At 35.9% G+C, this 26,910-nt stretch overlaps 1 protein-coding gene across 1 annotated transcript; it reads left to right on the forward strand.

The window, feature by feature from the left end:
- Positions 1–3,070: 3,070 nt before the first annotated feature.
- LOC124923754 (L-ascorbate oxidase) lies at positions 3,071–5,409 on the forward strand. The gene is made up of 4 exons (XM_047463722.1): positions 3,071–3,372; positions 3,471–3,563; positions 3,714–3,926; positions 4,104–5,409. The coding sequence occupies exons 1-4, from the start codon at positions 3,115–3,117 to the stop codon at positions 5,232–5,234; spliced, it is 1,695 nt and encodes a 564-aa protein (XP_047319678.1). The 5' UTR covers positions 3,071–3,114; the 3' UTR covers positions 5,235–5,409.
- The last annotated feature ends 21,501 nt before the right edge of the window (positions 5,410–26,910 follow it).

The raw sequence follows: 26,910 nt of genomic DNA on the forward strand, positions 1-26,910 counted from the left end.
AGAAAAGATAAAAGAAATCAGAAGAAGAATCTTCTGTTTCAATGGAGGAATTGCTACTTAAATGGAGGAAAAACCGCTAGAAGAGAGAGAGAGAAAAACAACTCAAAACTTATCTGTTTTTTTTTCCTTAATTAAATATGCCCTAATGGGTTTTATTAATTTGTTAGGCCCAACTACCAAATGAGCTGACCCAACAAATTGGTACGCTTAAATAAAGCTCACACCAAGTTAGGTCTCTCGAACTAGGAATACAAAACCCAACATTTTTTTATAAACATGTTCCAATGCCGACCGTTTGAATAGTATTTTGGAATTTGAGATTAGTGCATTTTGACAGGGTATTTAGGTCTACTCCTCGGGACAAAGGTCCTCGGGAGTTGGGACAAAGGTTTAGAAAAAGATGATATAGAGAGTGTGATAGTGGTAATAATGGATTTGGTCATATAAAAAAAGTATGGTCATATCGTTATCCTTTTATTATCCTTAGGTAAAGAAGCCAAAGTCTAGATAATTATGATACAAGCGGAAGTTCTTTTCTCCACAATATATATTTGGTTGAATACACGTTTTTATGTCAAAGTTTGGATTCCTTCATTTGAGGATCATAAGGTCACCAATATATATCTGATAGATTGAGGTAGAGGGACATGGATGGCTTTAGGGCGTTCCACCACAAGAAGGAGGAAATTTTGAAGCTCCCATGGTATATACAAGATTTGATTTCATGAAGTTTCACCTTAGGCCTATTTCGATTTAGATTTAGGCTATTTCAATAACCCAAACAAATTAAACACTATTTCACTTCGCCTCTCATTTATTACATCACTCAATTAATTAACTAAAACACAAAAATATCTTATATTTTTAAATTATTAATTTTATTTTACCCACCTAAAATCTTTCTCCATCATTCATTTCTCTCACTCTCTTGATTTTTTAAATAGTCTCGTACCGAACAAACCTAATTCTTTTTTGTTGGGTAATGTAGTATCCATGTTTGATGATAACGTTTGGGTTTGGGTGACAAAGAGAAAGCATCTCATTTACTCATCCTTACCTTTAATTTATAATATAGGGGTTTGCATCAAATTATGTAAAACATTAATACTACAAAAATAAAAAATTATTATTTTAAATTTGAGAAATGATAAGGACGAAAATAATATAACAAAATATAATATAAAAAATAATTTTTAGATTTTCAAATCACTGAGAGATAATATTATTACTTAATGTTAACTTTTTTTTATTATATTATTTTCTCTTTATCATTTCTCCTTGAATGTGATATGTGATATGGTGAATTATTTGAATTAAAATTTTAACTATATTTTTTATTTTGTATTTAAATAATACATTTCCGTGGTTAAGTTTTTCTTGTTGGAGACTTTGTTGTTATTTACTTTAAAAAAAAATTAGCATATGGTTTATCGAAAATAAAATCAAAATTAGTACAATTCTCTTTTATTTATTTGACTTAACAAACAAATAAATTAAATATATATGGTGACATAACCTGACCAAATCTCATTGGTCTTGACTTTTCAATTCATGTTGGCCCTCTTTGGTCTCCTATTTATTTTATAGATAATTTCACGATTCAGTATGAAATTCCATTATAGAATATAATATTGACCCTGCTTAATTTGACTAGATTAGGAGCTGATTTTAGTTAAAAAAATTATATTTTTTATACTATTTCATTTCGGTGGCTGGATTTAGTTGAAATAATGTTTTAAAATATTTTTTTAATTATATATATATTAACAAATTTAATAATAATTATTTGCCCAACTCTAAATTCACTCAGTTTTAGGTGTTTTCAAACCTAATCAATATTTAACTATGATACAAATAAATAACTAATAAGATAATGTTTAAAGTGCAACATTAATTAAGGAAAAATCAATTTTGAAAAACAATTTAAGCAAATATAGATAAGGGTAATTGGAGCAAATATTTGTTAGTTTTAAATTCCAATCCACAAACAAACAAACATGCAGCCTTCTAAAATCTGGAAGTGGAGATAACCATTGTCCAATAAAAGTATTATATATAACATTTTATGTTAAGATTCAATTTCTCCAAAAATTTAAAATGAATGAATAAATAACCCTCAAATTCCTTTTTCTTTTCAATAGATCATCAGTTAAACTACCTTATTTATATACATACAGTTCATGAAAAAAAAATTGAATAATATTTACTACAACTTTCATTTGTCAAAAAAACAATTACTTAAATTGCCATGTGATCCACCCACATTTTCAGCTGTATTTCACATGAATTTGATGATTTTACCTTAAATTTCATTTTTTCTAAAATGAAAGAGATATTTTTTCCTTTTTTTTATATTTTGCTAATAAAAATAAGTATTTTATATTAGGCTTATTGTCCTTTGACCGGCCGGTGAGAAATCCATACTTTACTAATTCAATCAAGCCAGCCAGTAATTAATGTTATAGACAATAAAGACTGTGGGCATCTATCATCAATTAAATTAGTAATTAAATACTAAAATTATATTATCATCAATTCTTTCAATAATTCAACCCTAAAATTATTTTAATAATCTCAAAATCAACTACCTCTGTATCCAAACATTTTTTCAAACAAATGTTTTTTTTTTAAAAAAATTATTAAAATTAACTTAAATAATTACACAAATATTAAAAATAATAAAATAAAAAATAATAAAAATCACAAAACATAGAATTACGAACAAAGATGCATATACGTCTAACAAATTATCAAAACTCGTGTAATTCTCAATAATGACACAGAAATAAAATAAATTTGAATTGTTTTAAGAAATAAAAATATACCTATCTACATCAAACAAGTTCTTGGACAAACAATAAAAGTTCAAAAACCATTATATATTTGATTAATTAAAAGATTTGAAAAAAGAACCTGTTACTTTCCTCGTAAATGCTGAAGACTGGTTCAAAGTTGTTGTTTCGTCAATGAAAACTATTAGTTGACTTTGAGGCTTAATTCAAGATTGGCATCATACACACTTATATATAAGTTAATTCAGAACCAATTACATATTCTAAAGCAACACAAAATAAAAGAACAAACTATTTGAGTGAAGTTTTCTCCCTTTTTATTATGAAGTCACTTTTGTTATTTCTCCTTCTCTGTTCGACAATCCTCCCATTCGCAGTGGAGGGTGCTATTCGTCGTTATAAATGGGAGGTCAAGTACGAGTACAAATCTCCCGATTGTTTCAAGAAGCTTGTTCTCACCATAAACGGAAGAAGTCCTGGTCCAACCATCAAGGCACAACAAAATGATACCATTATCATAGAACTTACCAACCATATGCTCACCGAAAACGTAGCCATTCATTGGCATGGAATTCGACAGGTTATTGTCTAGTTAATTAACTTATGAATAGTTAAAGATGCATAATTATTTGTGTAATGGACTAGGGTTGTTAATTGTGTTTTTGTTTTGTTTATTAGATTGGGACACCATGGTTCGATGGAACGGAAGGAGTGACTCAGTGCCCGATCCAACCGGGAGAGATTTTTGTGTATCGGTTTGTCGTGGATAGGGTGAGGACCATTTTTCATTCCTTAAAATTTAGTTTATGTTTAATCTCAATTAACTCATCATTAAATCAAATATTTGTCCATCCATAATATTGTTGAAAAGATGAACCATGTTACTAAAAGATTGCCTGACCTTTAATTGTCTATTTTCAGCCTGGAACTTACTTATATCATGCCCATTATGGAATGCAAAGAGAAGCCGGTTTATATGGGATGATTCATGTGGGTCTCCCAGATGGAGAACTCGAGCCCTACTACTATGACTATGACCGAAGTATAGTCCTAACCGATTGGTACCACAAGAGCGCGGCTCAACAGGCTACAGGCCTCGCCTCCATACCCTTTGTCTGGGTTGGCGAGCCTCAGGTATTTAAACCATTCCAAACTTAAAATTATGGGTTCGAATCTTCACATTAAAGTTTTTGAGGGGTTTGAGTATATAATGGATTTAGCACTGAAAATAAAATAAAAATTTACAAAACCTTATTGTATAATTTCTTAATCTTCTTAAGAATCAAATTGATTCCTTTCATGTCAATGCAGTCAATTCTTATACAAGGAAGAGGAAGATTCAATTGTTCAACTCCCGGGCTTGAATCGGGTCTATGCAACGCGACACAGCCTGAATGCTCTCCCCATGTATTGACCGTGGTCCCGAACAAAACCTATCGGTTAAGGATTGGCAGCTTAACCTCCTTAGCCGCCCTTAGCTTTGAAATTGAGGGACATAATTTGACGGTTGTCGAAGCAGATGGACACAATGTGGAGCCATTTGTAGTGAAAAATCTATTCATATACTCAGGGGAGACATACTCTGTTCTTGTAAAAGCTGATCAAGATCCCAAAAGAAACTATTGGACAAGTGTCAAAGTTGTTAGTAGGGACAGCAATACCCCTAATGGTTTAGCTATATTCAATTACTACCCAAACCATCCGAGGCGAGCCCCGCCCACGATTCCACCCGTCGGACCTGGTTGGAATGATGTGGCACCGAGAGTGGCCCAGAGCCAGGCTACCCTGGCTCTGAAAGGCTACATTCACCCGCCCCCTCAAACTTCAGACAGGGTTATCGTGATGCTCAACACTCAGAACAATGTCAATGGATTTAGGCGATGGTCTGTGAACAATGTGTCGTTCACTCATCCCTACACGCCTTACTTAATTGCTCTCAAGGAGAATTTGCTCGGTTTCTCGCAAGTCGAACCCCCGAGCGGTTACAAAGCAGACTACGACATCTTCGTCGTCCAAAACAACACGAATGCCACGACAAGCAACGGGATCCACAGGCTCGAATTCAATTCGACGGTGGACATTGTACTACAGAACGCGAACACGATGAACGTGAATAATAGTGAGACACACCCGTGGCACCTCCACGGTCATGATTTTTGGGTGTTGGGGTATGGGGCCGGTAAGTTCGATGTGAACATTGACCCGAAGAAGTATAACTTGGTGAATCCAATAATGAAGAATACGGTGGCTGTTCATCCATATGGATGGACCGCGTTGAGGTTTCGAGCTGATAACCCGGGAGTTTGGGCTTTCCATTGCCATATTGAGTCTCATTTTTTCATGGGCATGGGTGTGGTATTTGAAGAAGGAATTGAAAAGGTAGGAAAGCTACCAAGTTCAATTATGGGGTGTGGTGCAGCCAAATTCAATAGACGTCCATGATAAAAAAAAAAATGTATATATTTTCATTCAGGTTTTGGATTATGATTGCAAAACAATTTGCAAAAAAAAAAAAAGAAAGTGATATCACTCTCAATTTATTTGTAATATATATATACTCTTCTATTGAATCTCACATTTGAAATTCATGAATAAACAGATTTACGATACATTTAAATTCACTTGTTTCATTATTTTCATTATAAGTTGTATTTTTTATTTTTTTTAAAAATATTTCAGTTGTTACACTATATAAGACTAGTTTCATTGGAAAACCGTACAGGAACATGGTTGAGCAAAAAAAAAAATAATAATAATACTTAACAACAAATCATCGTGTTCTCGCAACATAATGCACGATCCGTTATGTAAGTGTAAAGGAGTAGAGATTTTGGTTTGCCGGTTGACACATCCTCGAAATTGGAACGATTTATTAAAAAATAAGATTAAAAATGACATATGTAAGACTTGGATTATACCTTGTAAGTTCAAATCTCTAATAACTATACAATATAATTTTTATATTTTAAATTAAATTTAATAATATTATAAACATACGCAGATGAACTTGTGACATTTTTATTATTATTAATTCTTATAATTTTTTTTATGTTAGAGAATGATGTTTAATGTGAGTTGAGTATTGTTTTGAATGGGTAGTCATAAATAATATATTAATACATAAAATTAAAAATATTAATCAATAATCTTAAATGATCTAGAAGTTAAAATATTAATAATACATAATAAAGATAAATGTTTGAATCCCGTTAGACTTAACATAATAAAGATGGTTGAGGGTAAAGAGGTCGGTAAATGTTGAGATGGTTGAGGGTAAAGAGGTCGTTAAATGTTGAGATGGTTGAGTACAAAATGATCAAAGTGAGTGTTGGGTTATTTGTTTGAGCTCCGAACTATATAAAAAACCCATCTTATTTAAGAAGCCCATTTGTGTAAAATAAGTGCATGATTATCTTATTGGAAAAAGATTTTGAGCTCTGACCTTATCAATACACATCTGAAAGACATCTAGTATACACCTATAGAGAGATAGTGAGATCTCTTCTTTGTTTAACTCTTATCTTCATTTGTTTAGTATTTAACATTTGATTATAGTGAACTTTTTTTTGGACGAAAGTTCTGTAGTTTTACTCAATGATTTGAGGAGGTTTTCCATGTTAAATTATTGGTGTTCTTGTGTCATTTATATTTTGTTTATGTTTGTTGTTTATCGCTCATAAAGATCCAATCAAATGAGAATAGTTAATTAATCACAAGTGTGATTATTCTACTTTATTCCCAACATAGTGGTATTAGAGCTTGGTTATAATTTTTATTTTGATTGGTTTTTGGAAATTAACACAAACAAAATGACTTTGTTGAATGATTCAAACTATCATATTTGGAAGGGTGAAATGAAAGATCTTCTAGTTGTGAAATCATTGTATTTTCTTATTTTTGGTAATGAAAAACCTATCTCTAAATCTGACGAGGAATTGACTTTTTAGCATGAATATGTATGTGGTTTCATTCGTTAATTTATTGAAGAGAATGTTTATAACCACATACATCATGAGACAAATGTACCTACTTTGCGGAATAAACTTGAGTATTAGTATGCTTCAAAGACAAGAAGTAACAAATTAATTTTACTCCAAAAGATTGTTCATTTAAGATATAGTGATAGTGCTTCTATGGTTGATCACTTGAATGAGTTACAGTGTGTTCATGATCAGATGTCAGGAATAGGAATGAGAATGAACTTCGAAGACAATGTTTAAGGGCTTTGGTTATTGACTACTCTACCTGATTCATGGGAGACATTTAAAATTTCTATTTGTAACTCTGTTTCTAATGGTGCAGTAACATTGAAGATGGCCAAAAGTGGTGTCTTGAATGAAAAATTGAGACAAAAATCTCATGGTTCATCATCACAGTCAAATGTGTTTGTTTCTGAAAATCGGGGAAGACATTATAGTATAGGTGAGAAAGATAAGTCGAGACATAAGAGTCGGAACAAGTATAATTCAAAATACAAGCCAACTGAATGTTACTATTATGGTAAAAGTGGACATATAAAGAAGAACTAGTACAAGCTCAAAAATGAAACGAACGGATCTAAGCAAAAAAAATATGATTGTGAAGATATCGTCTTAGTAATTACCTATGATTTATTCACTGTTCACGACAATAATACAATTAACGTTGTATGTGATGAGTCAAGTAGGGTGTTTGACACATGATGATCGCCGCAAGTCAAATGTCGAAAGCCTCCACCACCTCGCCCAAGCTTAGGGTGCTCGGTCCTAAGGTTAGGCCTCTCGGTCCTGAGTCTCGGTCCCAGGTTTGAATTTCTCTATCATGAGCCCTGGGAGTCTCGGTCTTAGGTCGGACCTCTCGGTCCTAGGTGAGAATCCTCGGTCGAGTCTCTTGGTCCTAAATCAAGAACATCGATCCTAGGTCTCGGTCCTAGCTCGATTTTCTCGGTCCTTGGTCTCGGTCCGGATCGAGTATTCTCGGTCGGATCTCTCAGTCCTAGGCTAATAGACATCGGTCCTCAAGAACACAAGGATCCATTTTTTATATTCATTTTTTTAGCTATGATTCTTTGATCCATGAGCTTAGGTAGTTTCACAAAGCTCCTAGGAACATGTTGATCATCATCTCAAGGTATCAATTGATATGGATGATGATCAATTTGTTTAAAACAGTTTGTGATCAAAATTTGGAATTTTGATTTAAAAGTTGTTTTGAAGTAAAATGAACTATCCAATTGCTTTTTTGTATCACATATACTTGATTGGTACAAAAACAAGAACATTGACTGTTCGTTTTGACCAATTCAAGAACTCAAATTTTTTATTAATTTTGAAAATTTTGATTTTGATCAAACATTATCGGGATGAATCAAACATAATCCAAATAGTTGCCCAGCATATTTACAATCATGTTGGGAAACTTTTAGGGCTGTGATTCAATATAATTAACCCAAGAAAAGCGAACCCATTTTTTTTTCAATTCAAATTTGTGTTTTTGTTATTTAGATCGATTGATCGGTTCTATTCTATCCAAATAGTTTATAAATCATCTAAGGTTGAATTTTCAACCATAAAACACCATAAACATCAAGCATAAAAGTTTTTGTAATTTGAAATATAAAAATTTCAAAATGTAAATATGAATTAGAGATTGATTGAACCCTTGCCAAGGATTGGAGAACACTTTTTAATCCTTAGGGAAGCTTTGTGGATGCTCAAATACAAACTTTAAGGTCTCAAACGAATTTTCGAAAAATCCAGAAGCTTTGAGCTTCAATGGTGGATTTTTGAAATCTTCCAATTTGAATGTGGAGATTGGATTATCTCGATTAGGAATTACTTAGGGGGCAATTTATAGCTAATCTAAGTTGGTGGAGGCTTCTAGTGGCTTGAATCGGCCAAAAGTCATTAATGCATTTTATTGTTCTTGACTTAAGCCGCTGGAATATGGATGATTCATCCTTGTTTTGATAGGTAGAAATGATCACCATCGTAGGGTGATCATTTCAAGCTTTAAATGAGCCGAAATGGTGGACTAACGAGGGAGTTCTAAAAAGAGAAGATCAACACGAATCTTCATCCTTATCCTCATAATGTTGCGATGAAGAAGACGATCGGAAGTTAAAACGACGTCGTTTCATGCGCGTTTGGCGTTCCGTTAGCTTTTGGGTGTTTTGTTAGCGTTCTAACTAACGGGGCTAACGTTTAGTTACTTGTTCCGCTCCGACCCAAGCGTGCGGTACTTGATGCAGTCAATTCTTTTGATTTCAGCCACACTAGATTGCGAATTTATTTTTATTTTAAAACCTTAAGGGTTTGTTTGAGATTGATTTTTCTTTCAGCTTTTGATTTTAATTTGGATCTTTTTAAATACACAAAATATTAAAATAAATATATTAAATATTTTTCTAATTTTTTAAATATATTTTTAGGGTTAAATAAATAATAATTTTAGATAAAATGAATACAAAAATTCATTCTAAATTATTTATTTTTGTCCCTTAATTTTTCTAAATTTATTTTTAGATAAATTTATCTTAAATAATTTTATTTCTATTATTTTGACTATTTTTCTTAATTAATTAGACTTTAATTATTATAATAATTAACTTGATTAATTATTTTAATTGGTTTTTAGTTATAAGGTTAATTATTTTGATTTTATTTATTTAAAAATAAGTGAAAATAATTATCTTAATATTATAAATTTTAGTAAAGATTTTTAATGTTTATAGAAGTGAATAAAATGTAAAATGGGAGTATTTTATTTTTTATTTTAATATATTATTTATGATTTATTAAAAAAATTAATATTAAAATACTTATTATTATAATTTTTTGTTTATATGTATTGCATTATAATTTTTGTTGTAAGTAAGATATTGAGAAAATATAAATTATTTGAATCATATTCAAAGAACATTAATCATATTATAAAATATGGTGATCAATATTTTAATCCAAATATGTTATCACATACCAAACACAATGTTGAAATATTATAAATTTAATTTTAGTATTTACCCAACTTGTGTATTTTTAATGGTTACATTTTAAAATAAATTTTAATAAATTATCTCATTCCATTAACTCGTATCTTATCTGTTCACACAAATCTGTTGAGAGTTGATAATTTATCTATAGATCATAATCATAAAATACATTCTGAATTCTAACTATTTGTAGATCATTAATCACAAAATTTATCTAAAATATTTGTTTCCTTCTAAGATTAACATGAAAGAACAGAGTCAATTGACTCTCTGGTTTCGCCCCAATATTCTTAACTTCCAGTAAAGTTCAATCAGGCGATTAACATTGCTACAACAATCACAATCGTATGTGAGAAACAGTTATCATTATTCATAACTAAGATTCAGAAACAAAAAAGTGAAGTAATGTGAGAAACCAGAATTTGAGATCTGCAAATTTAGGTTTGATGGAGGGAGGCTCAGATCTGTATAGATAGAGGAGGATGTGAGACGAGAGAAGATTGTTTTCCCAACCATGGCTGCAACATCTAAAACGGGTTGCCCCGCCAAGGAAACGGGTTACTTCTTCTCCATCTCCATCATGATCTCAGAGAGAACTCCAGACCAAATATTCATCATCTTCACTGCCTCATTTCCAAAATAAATTAAAAAATATAAAAAATAAATATATAATGTATGTCTGCCTGCCTGCCTGAACAAACTTACATGTTTGAAGTTAGGTTTTGCTTGTTTGATTCAGCTTAACTCAGCTTGACGCTGTGTATAATAAAGAGATGATGAAGAAAAAGAAGAAATAGACGCACACACCCAGCCAGGGTTGTTCGATCGGGAGAGAAGATCTTAAATCATCGGCACAGATCGACGGAAAATATCGCCGGCGACGGAAAAAGGGGGTCAACAACCCTCGATTAAAATTACTACCCCTCCCCCTTTCTCTCAATTGCCTCCTTTCTGGAGTTCTATCATCTCCCAATTTTTGACCTATACTCTTCTTCTTTTTATACTGTAAAAAAGTAATCTTCCCTATTTAACCTTTTTCACTTCACAAATAAAAGAAAAATGATAGAGAGCTACTTGAGATAGCGACAGGGAGCGCGATGCCTACGGGTGTGCCTACGTGGGTTGACAGGTAGAATATTCTCTCTCCTTTTATTAATTATTTTCTCTCTTCTAATTTAATAATTAGTTACTGGAGAGAAAATAATTAATCGTGAAAATAGAAATATTAGATAAACATTTATTTATAAGTAATAAAACTAAAAAAATATTAATAAGTCAATATAAAAAAAAATAATAAAAAAAAGAAAAAAGAGGTTATAAAAAATATTTGATAAATAAATGAATTGAAAAGTCATAAAATAAAATAAAAATAAAAGAGATAAATTCATAATTCAACTAATCATTATATTAATTAGGGTTTAGGGTTTAGAATTTAGTATTTAGGTTTTAGAGTTTAGGATTTAGAGTTTAGGGTTTAAGGTTTAGGGTTTAGAATTTATTTAAACATATTATTAAAATATTTAATGTGAGAATTTGTTGTAAATTATTGATTTATTTTATAAATATGGAAAATAATAATTTGTAAAATAATAATCGTGAGAATATGGATAAATGAGATAAATTAATTTGTAGAGATAGAGAGAAAAATTATTTAATAAGAGGAGAGAGAAATTAATTAATAAGAAGAGAGATAAAATAATTAATAAAAAGAGAATATTCTACCTGTCAACCCACGTAGCACACCACGTAGGCATCGCGCTCCCAGTCGCTGTCTTAGAGTCGCACTCTCTATCATTCCTCCAAATAAAATAGGATCAAAGCTGTTCATAAGGGTAGTTTTGGTAGTGTAACATTTTAATATCATGTATCATCAATAAAATTAGGAATAAAATCCATTTTAATATCGGCAAATTTGATGGAATAACCTGATAAGAGGGTTATTACCACTTTTAGCATACCGTTTATAAATTTTTCATTTTTGGCCTTTTGCCGCAAAAGGTCACTTTTACCCTTTAATTAAAAAAAATAAAAATAAAATTGAAATGTCAGTGCGCCTTTCAGTTTCTTGTCCTCCTCCCTTTCCCTCCACCAACCATCCTTTCCCCGTCCTTCCTTCATCAACTTTCCCCATTCTCATCAAGGTTCTTCATCATCAACGCTTCATTCATCATCAACGGGGTCCTTCCTTCATCATCAACGTCCTTCATCAACAAAACCGGAATGTCTTCAACATTCAGGTTAGACGCTACCTACCTTCGTCGTTTTATCGTGGAAATGGATGAATGTTTAGGGTTTCGTCTTTTAGAGTCTAGGATGTAGGTTAGGTCATGGAATAATGGTTTTAGAGTTTGGATGATTTGTTTTACAGTGAAATATACATCCGACGAAGGTGACGAAGGCGACAGTGCATCTGTCGCAGACGACGGTGCATCTGTCGCAGGCGACGGTGCATCTGTCGCAGGCGACGGTGCATCTGTCGCAGGCGACGGTGCATCTGTCGCAGACGACGTTGCATCTGTCGCAGGCGGGAAATACATCTGTCGCAGGCGACGATGTATTTCCCGCATGCGACATATGCTTCTCCCGCCTGCGACAGATGCATCGTCGCCTGCGACAGATGCACTGTCGCCTGCGACAAATGCATTTTCCTCCTTGCATTTTCCTCCTTGCAATTAACACTGACTGGTCACTGTCACTGACTTCTGTGAATTTTTATCAATTGCAGATCACATGAATGTTGGTGTTTTTCTCCTCTTTGATGGAGACTGGAAAACTGATGATTGTGGGGTTAGTTCTTTTGTCTCAAGTTCGTGTCGTGGTGTGAATGTACCCCGAAATGCAACATATGAAGAGTTAGCTTCAATTGTCTATAATTCTATTGGTGTGGACAAACTAAGATATGACTTAGTGTTCAAGGTAAAGTATAATATGTTAATGATGAATTCTCCTCCTGCAACAATCATTGGAGATAGCGATGTGGCGTTCTATTTACAAGAACTCTCGTCTTCACTACCCAATCATCGCGTCCCGTTATGTGTCTCCTTAGTAGAGAAGTCAATACTTTCAACTCAACAAAGTGAAAGACCAGAAAATGACATATTTGAGAAGCAAGATATCTTACCAAGACATCGAGATGTATGTGAGCAGCGCGACGTATTTGAGCAGCAAGATGTATTCCCAAGGCAACAAGATGTATCTGAGCAACAAGATGTGTTTGAGCAGTAAGATGTGTTTGAGCAGCGAGATATATTTGAGCAGCAAAATGTTTTTGAGCAGAGAGATGTATGTGAGGAGCAAGATGTTTTTGAGCAGGAAAATGTCTTCCCAAGTCAACAAAGCACTTCCCATGTTAGGAATACATTCAACCATATTGAGGGAACCAAGCACTACTTCTCATATGAACCACTCGAGATCGAAACTCCTGCTCCATTAATTGAAAATTCATTGGAAGTGGGTACATTTTTTGATAACAAAAAAGAAATACAATTGAGGTTGCATAGACATGCAATGTCTAATCACTTTGTCCTTAAAGTGGTGAAGTCAACAAAAAATCTTTGGTTTGTAAAATGTATGGCTGAGAACTGCAAGTGGAAATTGCGTGCTAAGAAAGGAAAATTCTCGGAGATGTTTGAGATCAGAAAATTTGTAAAAGAACACACATGCTCAATTTTGACGAGACAAGACAATGTGAGGCAAGCACCATCATGGGTAATTGCGGAGTGTATCAAACGTAAATATACAACAAAAGCATCATCTTTGTTTTCATTCTCCTCAGCTTCTTTGTTGATCTCCAAACCATCAACAACAACATCATCTTTGTTTTCATTCTCCTCGGCTTCTTTGTTGATCTCCAAACCATCAACAGCAGCATCATCTTTGTTTTCATCATTATCAACAACAGCTTCTTTGTTGATCTCCAAACCATCAACATAAGCATAATCTTTGTTTTGATCATCATCAACAACAACTTCTTTGTTGATCTCCAAACCATCAACAACAGCAGAATCTTTGTTTTCATGAACAACAACTTCTTTGTTGATCTCCAAACCATCAACAACAGCATCCTCCAACCCAACATCATGAGCATCATTGTTTATCATCTCCAATCCATCGGCAACATCATTCTCATCATTGTTTATCATCTCCAACCCATCGGCAGCATCATTCTCATCAGATTCTTTGTTGAGATCCAACCCATCAGCAACATCTTCTTTCTCATTCAACCGATCAACAACATCATTCATATCAGCATCATCTTCTTTTTCATTCAGCAGATCATCAACATCATCATTCTCATCAGCAACATCTTTGTTCATCTCCAAATCCTTCTCCACTAAATCATCATCAGCAACAACATCTTTCTTTTGTTGTTTTATTTCACTCAATAATTGGATTATGTGATTGAACATAACCCGTTGATCCTCTTCATTACCTTCATTTCAGTTTTCAGCTCCTTCACATCCCTTGTCAACTCCTTCACATCCCTTGTCAGCTCATCAAACTTGACATCATTATCTTCTTTAGTCACCCGATTGTCTTGGCTAGTTGGAGAATTGTCTTCTTTCTTTTGAGGACTCGTTGCTGAAGGGACATGGCTAGATTCACGACTAGTAGACCGAGAGCTGTCTTGGCTAGATTCATCACTAAATGACTTCTCGGTCCTCTTGGCTAGTGTGATTTTAATTGGTTTTCTCCTCTTGGGCGTCGGTTTGGGAGTACTGCCATCTTCATTCTTTCTCTTCCTACCATCCACTTCAAATAAATCATCATAAATGTAATCTCCCATTTCTTCAAAGTCCTCCCCACAGTAGTTCCTCTTCTCCTCCTCAGACTCATGAATCTTGTTAAACACATTGCATTTGAAAAGGGCATTGGATACCTCTTGGCTAGTGTTGGTGTTGCTTCTGGAGGCTGTAAAAAGTAATATCCTTGGGCATATATGTTTTTCCTCGATCATATCCGCAAATTTGGGGACAAATGTCTTCATAACCAAATATGTCCAAACTTGGAAGGCTATGGCGAACCCACTAATAGTATAAGCAACATCACAGTTGCCCTTGCAGGTTTCCTTCTTCTCCACATATAGCTGCCGAAGATGTTTCATGTCCTTGTCAATACCCTTCAAGGTTGAATTGAATGACACCTTTCCCCATGGAAATTGAAGAAACATTTCCATGTCCTCCACCATGCTGAAGATCTTCAAACATACCCTCTTCCTATTATCAGATCCAAAAAGACACTGGTAAATAAGGTTGATTAGCCCAAGCTTCCATGCATCCTCCTTCTTAGAGCATTTGAGGAAAACAGTTTGAACCTTTGTCACTCTAACAACTGTTTTGCCACCAAAATATTTATGGACTAGGGTGGACATTCTTCAATGTGCCAGTCTTCAATCACAGGAAATCTTCCAAAATTTAGGCCTATTACCAAGGCATATTCCTTCATGCCCCAGTACAGCTGCTGACCATTGACTAAGAAAGTTATTCCCTTCGAATTGGAGCTGTTTTTCCTGATCAACATCTGGTGGATTATTGTTCCTGAGAAAATGACAGTCGGGGCTTTCAATAGATACTGAAATTGACTCTTCATAGCCCTTTCCATAAGACCAAAGTGATTAAACTTGTCCTTGGTCTTTAACAAGCAGGTGCAAGTAGATTTCCATGAAACACGTCCAGGAAAGTTCTCAATTACCGTTTTGTTTTTGCATTTGGTTGGTGCCATCTGCAAAAAAACAATAAGTCAGAATAATGAAAGTAAATACCACTTATTTAAAGGAAATAAGACATCTGTCGCAGACGACAGTGCATCTGTCGCAGGCGAATAGTATATTCTGCCTGCGACAGATGCACCGTCGCCTGCGACAGATGCACCGTCGCCTGCGACAGATGCACAGTTTCCTGCGAAAATGCATCGTCGCCATCGACAGCCTACAATAGCCTTCGACAGAAGCATTTTAAACCTAAAACTAAACCTAAACAATAAACCTAAACAATAAACCCTACCTAAACCTAAACCCATACCTAAACCTAAACAATACCCTAAACCATTCTTCCATTATAGCATGCATGGAATATAAACGATATAAAACGGAGAACTATGATAGAAACGGGGAAGATAAACTCACTTTCGTCGTCGTTCTGGAGTTGTGATTCTCGTCGGGGGCTCTTGTTTGTCGTCGGGGCTCGTCGGGGTTCGGGGGAGAGGACGTCGTCGATGTTTCGGGGGCTTTTCGTCGTCGTCTTCGGGCTTGATCGGTCGTCTTCGGGAGAGGAAAGGAGAAGGGAAGTTGGAAACGAGAGAGAGGGAGGGAAAGGAGAAGGGAAACGACAGGGGAGTTAGAAAATCAATTTTTTTTTTTTATTTAAAGGGTAAAAGTGACCTTTTGCCAGACAAAAAGTCAAAAATGAAAAATTTATAAACGGTATGCTAAAAGTATGAGGGTTATTCCATCAAATTTCCCTTAATATCCTTGCCATGCCCCTAGATTACACAAAAGGCTAATTTTTAATAATTGATTTTAACAAATTTATATTATTTTAATAGGGTTAAAAATAAATTTTCAAATAAACCTTTTTTCTCCCCCTGCACTCAACTTTTCGGGAGTTTGAAAATTAAAGATGAAACAACATCATTTCTTATTTATTATCTATTAACAATCTTATTATTGTTTACTTCTTTATTATTATTTATTATTTATTTCTTTTTTCTAATAAAGGATCTTACAAGAGGAGATAACCTATTTTAAATATTAAAAAATATTAAAAATAACTTCACAAAGTTTTATATAAAATAAATTTATTTTTTTAGAAGAATTTTCTTTTATTTTTAGATTACTCGAAATAGAAATAAGTTATTAACCCATTAAAAATAGCAATAGTACAATTAAAGGAATAAATAATTATTGTCAAAGAGATTTATGAAAACTAACAATATTTATAAATTTAAAAAGTTCAAATTTGTGAAAACGAATGATAAATTATGTACATAAAAGAATAAGGTTGAGGGAATTATGTACCTAAAGATTTGGGCAAGTAAAGCCCATGCGCTTTGAGTTGGGCCAAATTAGGCTCACGCGGTTATTAGAAAGAAAAACCCTAAAATTACCTTTAAATAAGTGTTTGATTATACTAAACTCAAAGGAACATATTTGGCTACAAGGCGCCTCTTTCTCTAACCACTCCTATTTTGAGAATGATCTCTTCTTGAGGTCAAGTTATAGTTTTCTATTGCCGCCAGATTATTATGTTATTTGTTTGACAACAATGTGATGTTGATTTTTCTTCTACGTTTTGTCAATTGTTTGAAAAACTAGATCGTTTTATTGTTTTTCGTTGTAAAAGATTTGCCGAACGAAGATCCAACATGGAACTATATTGCACATCTAGATATCTATTGTTCACTACATTAGTAGAGATGTTGTGTTAGACGTATTTTGAAGCTTGTTTCGTCCGCGGTTATTTTCTTGGTGACTATCATTATATTCTCAGGTCAATTGAAAGATTACGAGGGTTCATATGGATATTATTAGAAGTATCATTATTTTGATACTTAATCTAAGACGTGACCAGTTCGTGAGCTGTTCAGAAAAATGTCTTTTGCTTGAGAAACTACTTTACGTGAAAATACGCATTCGTGACTACATCAAGGGATAAAAGTTACATAAAATAATATATTTATAATCTATGTATAATTAATATTTTACATGTATATGTCTATGACGTTTTATATTTGTAAAATTAATTAACTATTGCATAGATTAAAATAGATAGATATATTTATCATAGTAGAAAGTTTAAGTACTAGTTTAATAGCTAAGAAAAGTCAAAGGACTTAAAAAATTGTTTGATCATCTCATTATTTTAATATATACATGCGAAACAATTTACTTTTTGGTTAATGCTTCTTTATTATCTATTTGTTTTCTTTCTACTTAAGTTTGATATCTTGATATTAATCTAATAGTATCATAACTAGAGGATGATTCTCTAAGTTCTATCAACTATTTCAAAAATGTATTTTTCAAATAAAGAAGTGAAGACAATAGCGCAAGTGATTGATATAAAACGAAATTAATGAAGATTTTTCAAGATTCGGAAGAAGATATTGATAATTTCTTTATAAAATTTCTTAAAAAATGAAAAAATAAATTAAAAAAACAGATTGCTATTAACGATACTTCTGGTTTAGAAATTTATTCGAATGAAACTCTAAAATTTTCGATGAAATAGAAAGACAGACAAATGCAATGAAGTCTCGGAGATGATTCTCTTTTGATTGGAAACAACTATCATTCAAGTACTTCAATAGTCAATGCTAGATACCAATAAAAAAAATACTTCTTTGTTCAAAATGACAAATATTCAAGATGGATTAAGGTTGACTGGTTGTTGAATTCTCAAACAAAAAATTCAAATATTTCATACATATAAAATAATAATGGTTTTATGGGATGGATTGAGAGGCAGTATCAGTAAATAACACAATTAATTTCAATTCTAAAATAACATCAATAACCTTAAACAAGATAAAAGATTTCATACATATAAAAACAACAATGGAGTTGTAGAAATGATTGAAATGTTATAACAGGTCAAGAACCAACAACATTAATTTCAATTGTAAAAAAGGATATCAACAACCTTAAACAAGATAATATGGTTATGAAAAATATATTTTTCTAAACTAGTTTATTTAACTTCATTAAAATTAAGCAAATCCTTAATTGGATTTTTTTTTAAATGTTAATTTATTTAAAATGACAAACAATGATTACTATTTGAATTTAAGCTTTTATATTTTTATATTTAACTAGTATGATTAGTGCATTTACACGGGTAAGGATATAAAAAAAATATTATTTATAAAAAATGTTTTAAATAAAAATAATTTTATTTAAATTGTTGAATTGATTTTTGTTAGATAAAATAAGACTGGTTCAAATAAACCTAACTTAAATAAACTTTCCATGCAGGAACAAGGAACCGGACCGGATGAACAAGAGAACCGACTAAAGAAACCTAACCGGTCAAGCTACCAAACCGATCAAGAGTATTCGGAACGTGACCGCACAAAGAAAGGATCGGCCAAAGCTCAAAACCGGAATCATCAAACAGCCGATCATCCACAAGACAAGAATAACCGGAAGAAGTCCGGTTACATCACTACCAAAAGACATTCGGCCAAGTCAAATGACCGACCAGTACAAGAAGACAATTTGGGTATCTGTTGAGAATGATACCAAAGGAACAGACTGAATACTTCCATATCCATGCAAGTCTGAGGAAAGACTGTAGGCTGCAGAAAACAGTACTACCGGATCCTTCTACTTCGGGATAAGCCAGAAAGGAAATCTTCCAAGTACAGACAACTGTCCAACAGACAGTGCCTACATCAAGTAAAAGACAAACCCGGCAGGTTTGTCTTACACACCGGAAGAACAGACCGCCAGGTCTGAGACATAATACCAGGTCTGAGATTGACCATCAGGTCTGAGGAAACGACCGCAGGTCTGAACCTCTGAAACACTGAATCACTGCACTTCTGATCAGCCAATCAGATTCAAGGCAGTGAAATATGACCGTTGGCATATTTCACCTATAAAAGGGGTAGCTGAAGAAGAGTAAATGCAGTGACTTAAGCGGGACATTAAGGGACAACAGTGTGATATTGAGATAGCGCTAAGAGCATTTTACTACAAGTGATAAGAGTGTGCCGTTTTAGAAAGCCTAAGTGTTGAAAGTTAGAGTGTGTTTTACAATTTCGGTGTAAATTGTAAGAGTGTTATCGAGCAGGAAATAAGTCTCGATCGGCCTGTACTTGTATTCCTTAGTGAATATCCTTCTCGCGGTTTCGAGAGGAAGGGGTGATGTAGGAGTTTTATCTCCGAACATCCATAAAATCCGTCTTGTTACTTACTTTATGACGGCTTCATTATCAAACCGACTAACTTAACCACACCGCTCCAAACCGACTTTATACTAACCATACCGAATATCCAGATTACCGAAACCGACCCACCATTTCCAAATCTCCATCATCCGAAACCGACCGTGCCTATCATACAAGCGTGCCGCTTCAACCTGAAAGCAAACCTCTTCCGCGCTTGAACCTAGTTCAAGGGTTTGTGACAGGTTGTGTAGTATTGAAACCCCGGTGTTAATCTCTAACCGGATTAACCACCACCCTTCGTGTGTGAACCGCTAACCGGTCCAACTCCCGGTCCACCAGCGGCGATCTAGATCCTAACAATTGGTATCAGAGCAGTTAGTTTCAATACTCAAGCAAACATGTATCAGGATAGGCCTCCAATGCTAGAAGGTGATGACTTTGCCAACTGGAAGGCACGCATGCACCTGCACATAGTCACCTTGGATGATGAAATGGAATCCATTCTGACCGAAGGACCGATAATTATTGATAAGGACAGAAAGGAATGGACGGCTGAAGATAGGAGAAGAAACAATCTGGACAATCATGCTAGAAACCGGATCTCCAACAGCGTGGACAGAAACACATACTGCAAGATTAGAGACTGCCAAACCGCGAAGGAGACATGGAACACGGTTATCCAGATCTTTGAGGGAAATGAAAGAACAAAGGAGAACAAGATAATGGTAGCCACACAGAAGTTTGAAAGCATCAAAATGAAACCAGGAGAAACTATGAAGGAATACAGTGACCGGTTCACTGGTGTGTTAGATGAGTTAGCTACTCTGGGCAAGAAGTATGACAACAAAGAGGTCATTATGAAGGTTTTGAGATCTCTTCCAAGTGCTTGGGACATAAAAACGATGGTCATGAGGGAATCAAAGAGCCTACGTAAGATGAAATTATACGATGTATTCGAAGATCTTAAGGCATATGAGTTCGAGATGAGATCCAGAACTGAAGAGGAAGTCTCGGCCTCAACATCAACCAGAGCACTAATCACATCTACAGAACCGGCTGCACCTGCTCCTACACCTGCACCGGCACCGGCCCCTGCACCCGTACCGATCAGAACCGCCGAACAGTTCACTGAAGATGCCATGGCAATGCTTGCACAGAAATTTGGAAGGTTCATGAAAAGGAGCCAACCGACAAACAACTACTATGGTGACAAATCCAATGTAAGATGCTACAACTGTAACTGTTTGGGACATTTTAAGTGGGAATACAGGAAACCGAGGAGGGATACCCAGAAACCGGACTATCAAAATGACAGAAACAATTATCAACAAGCCGGTGAAGGAAGTGAGGTACCGAAAGCACTGATAGCCGACGATGGAGGAAGTCTATGGGCTCGCAGTGATAGTGACGATGAACTCACATGTCTCATGGCAAATGAGGAACAAGTATTTGACTCTCCTTGTGAAGAATTTACTAAGGATGAATTATACAATGCATTAAATGACATGGTAGAAGAATATAAGAACCTACTAACCATGCTACCTAAGCATCTCAACATCAAGCCCGACTCCATAACACCTATTCCAATAGAACCAGAGGTACCCATCATAACCGAACCGGAAGTCATACAATCTGATGATACCTATACTCTAGAAACCGAGTTAGATCCTAAGACCGAACAACCTAGTGAACCGACTAGAGAACTAACCAAGGAAGAAAATGCCAGACTTCAATATAAGATGGCCGCCTATAAGAGATCTAGCGATATAGTAAAGAACATGAATAAACACTACAGGCATCCTCGTTGTAAGCGTGGCCTAGGATACACAGAGAATAGCTCTAAAGACCGAAAACCCATAGAGAAAGCAAGGCTTACAAAAGGAAACCTTCCCTTTATAAAATTTCTTAAGAGCACCTGTACCGCTGAAGAAGAGGAGACCGCATATTATAGGGAAGAGAAGCTAAAATACGATTATGTTGGTCCAACCGATTCATGGCTTGACCCTGAGAAAAGAAAAGCCGAAATCCTCAGATATAAGAAAAACTTCCCTGAACCGCGTAGGTCAAACCATAGATCACCGAACCAAAAACCATCACCATTTAGGACATTTGAAGGAAAACCGAAATACACGAGACCAAGTGTCAAAAGGACAGTCAAGACCCTAGCAAAGAAGACCGTTCGGTTCATCAAGGTTTGGATACCTAAGGGACTAATCGCATGTGGACCCAAGTAAACGTGGGTACCAAATAGTTGTAAATATATACATTTTGCAGGATCCAAAGAAACGGCTAGGAAACTCCGAATGGTTCTTGGACAGCGGTTGCTCCAGGCACATGACCGGAAATAGCAATTTGCTAACCGACATCAGATCAGTAACCGGTGCTCTAATTACCTTCGGTGACAACTCAAAAGGTAAAACTGTGGGCAAGGGTAAGATTGTCCATGGTAACCTAACCATTGATAATGTACTTCTAGTTGAAAACCTACGTTTTAATCTACTTAGCATTAGTCAGATGTGTGATGCCGGATACACGGTAGAATTCCTTAAACATGCATGCTTAGTTAAGAATTCTCAAGGCATCGTACTACTAACCGGAAATAGGATAGGTAACATTTACAAGGTAGACTGGAAAACTAGAGTAGAACATCCTATATGCATGATAACTAAGACTGATCAAACCTGGTTGTGGCATAAGAGACTTAACCATCTAAACATGAAAACCTTAAACTACATTCGTGGAAAAAAGCTAGTTGAAGGTATTCCTGATATAGTATTTAACCAGGATAAGGTTTGTTCAGCATGCCAAATGGGTAAACAAACTAGGTCATCTTTTAAGAGTAATGGAAATATCCAATCTAGCCGATGCCTAGATCTTCTTCACATGGATCTATTTGGACCGATTCAAGTCATTAGCCTAGGAGGTATGCTCTACACCATGGTAGTTATTGATGATTATTCTAGATATACATGTGTAATATTTCTACCATCTAAACGTGAAACTGTATCAAACCTGATCACACTTCTTAAGCGGTTGCAAAATGAAAAATCAACTCGTATTAATAGCATTCGAAGTGATCGAGGTACCGAATTTACCAATAGTACATTAACTGCATATCTTGATGAATCCGGCATTAGACACGAGTTGTCTAGTGCTAGGACTCCTCAACAAAATGGCCTGGCCGAGAGAAGAAACCGGACTCTCAAGGAAGCCGCACGGTCTATGATAGCCGATTCCGGCATTGCTCAGAAATTTTGGGCTGAGGCTATCAACACTGCATGCTATACACAAAACCGGTCTTTGATAAACAGATTTCACAACAAAACACCATATGAGGTTTATTTTAACAGAGTTCCTAAACTTAAATACCTCAGGATTTTCGGTTGTAAATGTTATATTCATATAAATGGTAAAACCCAACTCACCGCTTTTGATGCAAAAACCGATACCGGCATCATGCTAGGGTACTCGGCAGTAAGTAAAGCATATAGAGTATACAATAATAGAACTGCAACCATGGAGGAAACAATTCGCGTTGTTTTCGATGAATCGGTTAAAAGCAATACTGCTTCATGCTTTGATCTACACAACAGACTGGAAAATAACGATATTCATTCTGATAGTGAAGATGAGACTCCGGTCTTCAGGCGGTTTGTCCATGACCAAATGGGTAATATTGATACCCAGCCGGATCAAGCTGTTCCACAACAGGAAGCTGACACTTCGGTCTAATCCGAGGGAGTCGGTCGGTCTGACAATTTCGTTCAGCCTACCGACATGTCTAGCCTTGGTCAAGTTAACGGTAATTTGGTAGACATCCCTGAACTGAATCTCAGAAGAAACAGTAAACATCCTGCTGAACAAATTATAGGTGACCCTTCAGAACCTGTTCGAACTAGGAGTCAACTTCTGGAAGGATATTTTAACTCAGCTTTCATATCCCAGATTGAACCGAAAAGAATAGATGAAGCATTGTCAGATCCGGATTGGATCTTGGGAATGCAAGAAGAGCTAAACTAGTTCGAGAGTAGTAAAGTCTGGTACTTAGTTCCCAGACCGAAAGATCAATCGGTCATAGGAACAAGATGGGTATTCAGAAACAAACTCAATGAGGACGGTTTAGTCACGAGGAACAAAGCCAGATTAGTGGCTCAAGGTTACAAACAGGAAGAAGACATTGATTTTGAAGAGTCATTTACTCCTGTAGCCAGAATTGAAGCCATTAGGATTTTTCTTGCATTTGCTGCTTTCAAAAACTTTAAGGTTTTTCAAATGGATGTTAAAAGTGCATTTCTGAACGGTGACCTACGTGAAGAAGTATATGTTGAACAACCACCCGGTTTCAAAAGCGCTGCATTTCCAAACCATGTATACCGGCTAAATAAAGCTTTATACGGTCTAAAGCAAGCACCTAGAGCCTGGTATGATACACTAACCGCATTTCTATTAAAACATGATTTCACCATCGGTTCGGTGGATAAGACATTGTTCAAATTTGAAAAGAAGGAACATATCCTACTTGTTCAAATTTATGTAGATGACATTATTTTCGGTTCCACCGATCCTAAGCTATGTGACAAGTTTTCAAAAATGATGACTGACAAGTTTGAGATGAGTATGATGGGAGAATTAAGTTTCTTCCTAGGTCTTCAGGTCAAACAACTCAAAGAAGGAACATTCATCAGTCAACCTAAATATACCAAGGAGCTGCTAAAGAAATTCGGTATGGACACCTGCTCCTCGGCGGCTACTCCAATGAGCTCATCCATTAAACTGGACAGAGATGATGAGGGCCAATCGGTAGACCAGATTGCATACCGGGGCATGATCGGTTCCCTACTGTACCTGACAGCGAGTAGACCGGACATCCTGTTTGCAGTTGGTGTGTGTGGGAGATTCCAAGCAAATCCCAAACAATCTCACTACACAACCGCAAAGAGGATACTGAAGTATCTAAAGGGCACACCTGATGTCGGTCTGTGGTACCCAAAGGACTCGTCCTTCAATCTAACAAGTTACTCAGATGCAGATTATGCAGGTTGTAAGATTGACAGAAAGAGCACCAGCGGAACATGTCAGTTCCTTGGTGACCGGCTCGTTTCATGGCATAGCAAGAAGCAGACATCTGTGGCCACATCTACTGCAGAGGCTGAATACTTGGCGACCGGAAGTTGTTGTTCTCAACTCCTCTGGATACAACAGCAGCTGAAGGACTTCGGTATCATAGCCGAAGAGTCCCCGATCTTCTATGATAACACGAGTGCCATAGCGATCACCTACAATCCGGTTCTCCACTCCAGAACCAAGCACATCGACATAAGGCATCACTTCATCCGGGAGCATGTCACGCTGAAGCATATCCGGCTGGAATACGTACCGACCGATCAACAAGTAGCCGATATCTTCACAAAGCCGCTACAGGAAGCTAAGTTTTCTCAATTCAGGCTTACTCTCGGCTTAACCGACATTAGTCAGATCCTTCCTAAGGATGCTTAAAGGGAAACCGGTTCAGACAGACAAAACAGGTAATTCTTCCTAAACTGTTGAACTTCGAATCTTCAGGGTGTTTGTGGAAGAACCGCCCAGTCTATCAGATAAAGTAAACCGACCGGCTACTTGGTGCATGCGCCAAATAACCGCATCGGGATGAACAACTGATACCTGACCGGTTCGGAAGCAGGCAACCCTAGATTATTTGAATTTCAAACAGAAGAGGAATAGTTATCAGGGATTAAGGATATCTGTTCTGCAACATTACCCTCTCAAAGTAAAATAGGTCGCGCCTAAAAAGACGTGAAGATCTTTTGATATCTTTCACAGTCCAGGCCTATGACCGACACCTAGACTGCAAACATGCCTATTTCATGCAATATCTCTTATCCTGCAGTTAATACATGTCATCCCATTTAATGCCTGGACAATAGGATAGTCCCTAAACTAGTATTTAAGTGAAGCAAACGTTCACCACAACACTCACAAGTCACAAGAACATCCTCTCACTAAGGCACAAAATGTCTCAGTTTCCCAACATCCTTCAGGTTGATTTTCAATCCTGTTCTTCCACAGACCAGTATGAAATATACAAGATGATAAAATCTTTGGAGGAAACCGGCCTCCAAAGTTTCCTATGTGACAAGCACTCCATCTATCCGGACTCCATTCTGGAGTTCTTCCACAATGCAAGGGTGTTTCGGGGCACCCCACACTTTGATACCCACATCCAATCCAAGGTGGGAGGCATTGTCTTCGATTTCACTGAACGGGACTTTGCAAGGTGTCATAGCCTGTCAAGGCACGGGATCACAGATCTGGACATCCCTGGGGATGTAAAAGCCGAAGTCTGCGTCGCCCTCTCTCGGTCTAACGACCCGGTTGAGGACCATGGAGCAAAATCATGTCTGAGAGCTGAATATCAGCTTCTCAACGATGTGATCGGCAAGAGCATTTTTGGTAGGGACGTCACAAACACCTACAGTGTCTCGAACTTCAACATGATGGCAGCCATAATCACCGGCACACCAGTAAATTGGTCTAGGGTGCTCTTCGACACCCTTATCTGGATGATCGGCATCCGATCAGTTGGTTTCATTCCTCAAATAAGCAGCCTCCTTGTGGAGCTTGGAGTCCCAACCTGTCCCGGCGAAGGTTTAAACCAAGCTCAGGTGCTCACCAAAGAAGTAACCGACCCATTTTATAGGCGGTTCGAGAGGGCCTGGAGGAGAAGAAACCGCAACGGTGATGTCAACCCCTTTGAACCCTAAGTCACTCCTTCCTGCACCCGGTCGTTTTGCTTCATGCACCGGGTGTATTCTTGTCCAACTCAAGTTTGATCGTTTCGGCCTCATCTATGTTTCTTTCGGCTTTATTTGTGTCTTTCTTGATTTCATGTTTTCTTCATCGTTCATGTATGCCATTTTCGGCATTGTCTCTGTTATTTTCGGCATCTATCTAATTAATCTCGGTTATGTTCAAGTGCATTTAATGAGATAATTCCAATCAATGAAATAACCCCCAACCACCCGCACATTTAATTTCCAACCAAAGTGGTTACTTCCCAACCAACACTTACCTAGGGCTTTGCAAATTTGCCACTTCCCCATGCGCCTTGAAAAGGTAAAGATTCCTTTCCTTAATAAAACAAAACTGACCATCAATGCTCAGATTTTCCCTCCAAAACCGATCCTATATAAGGAGCCATCCTCTACTCATTTCATCACATCCGAAAGCACAAGATCACATCTGATACTCTTGAATCCCGTC

This window comes from Impatiens glandulifera, chromosome 2, assembly GCF_907164915.1.
Source record: "Impatiens glandulifera chromosome 2, dImpGla2.1, whole genome shotgun sequence".
Lineage (NCBI taxonomy): Eukaryota > Viridiplantae > Streptophyta > Magnoliopsida > Ericales > Balsaminaceae > Impatiens > Impatiens glandulifera.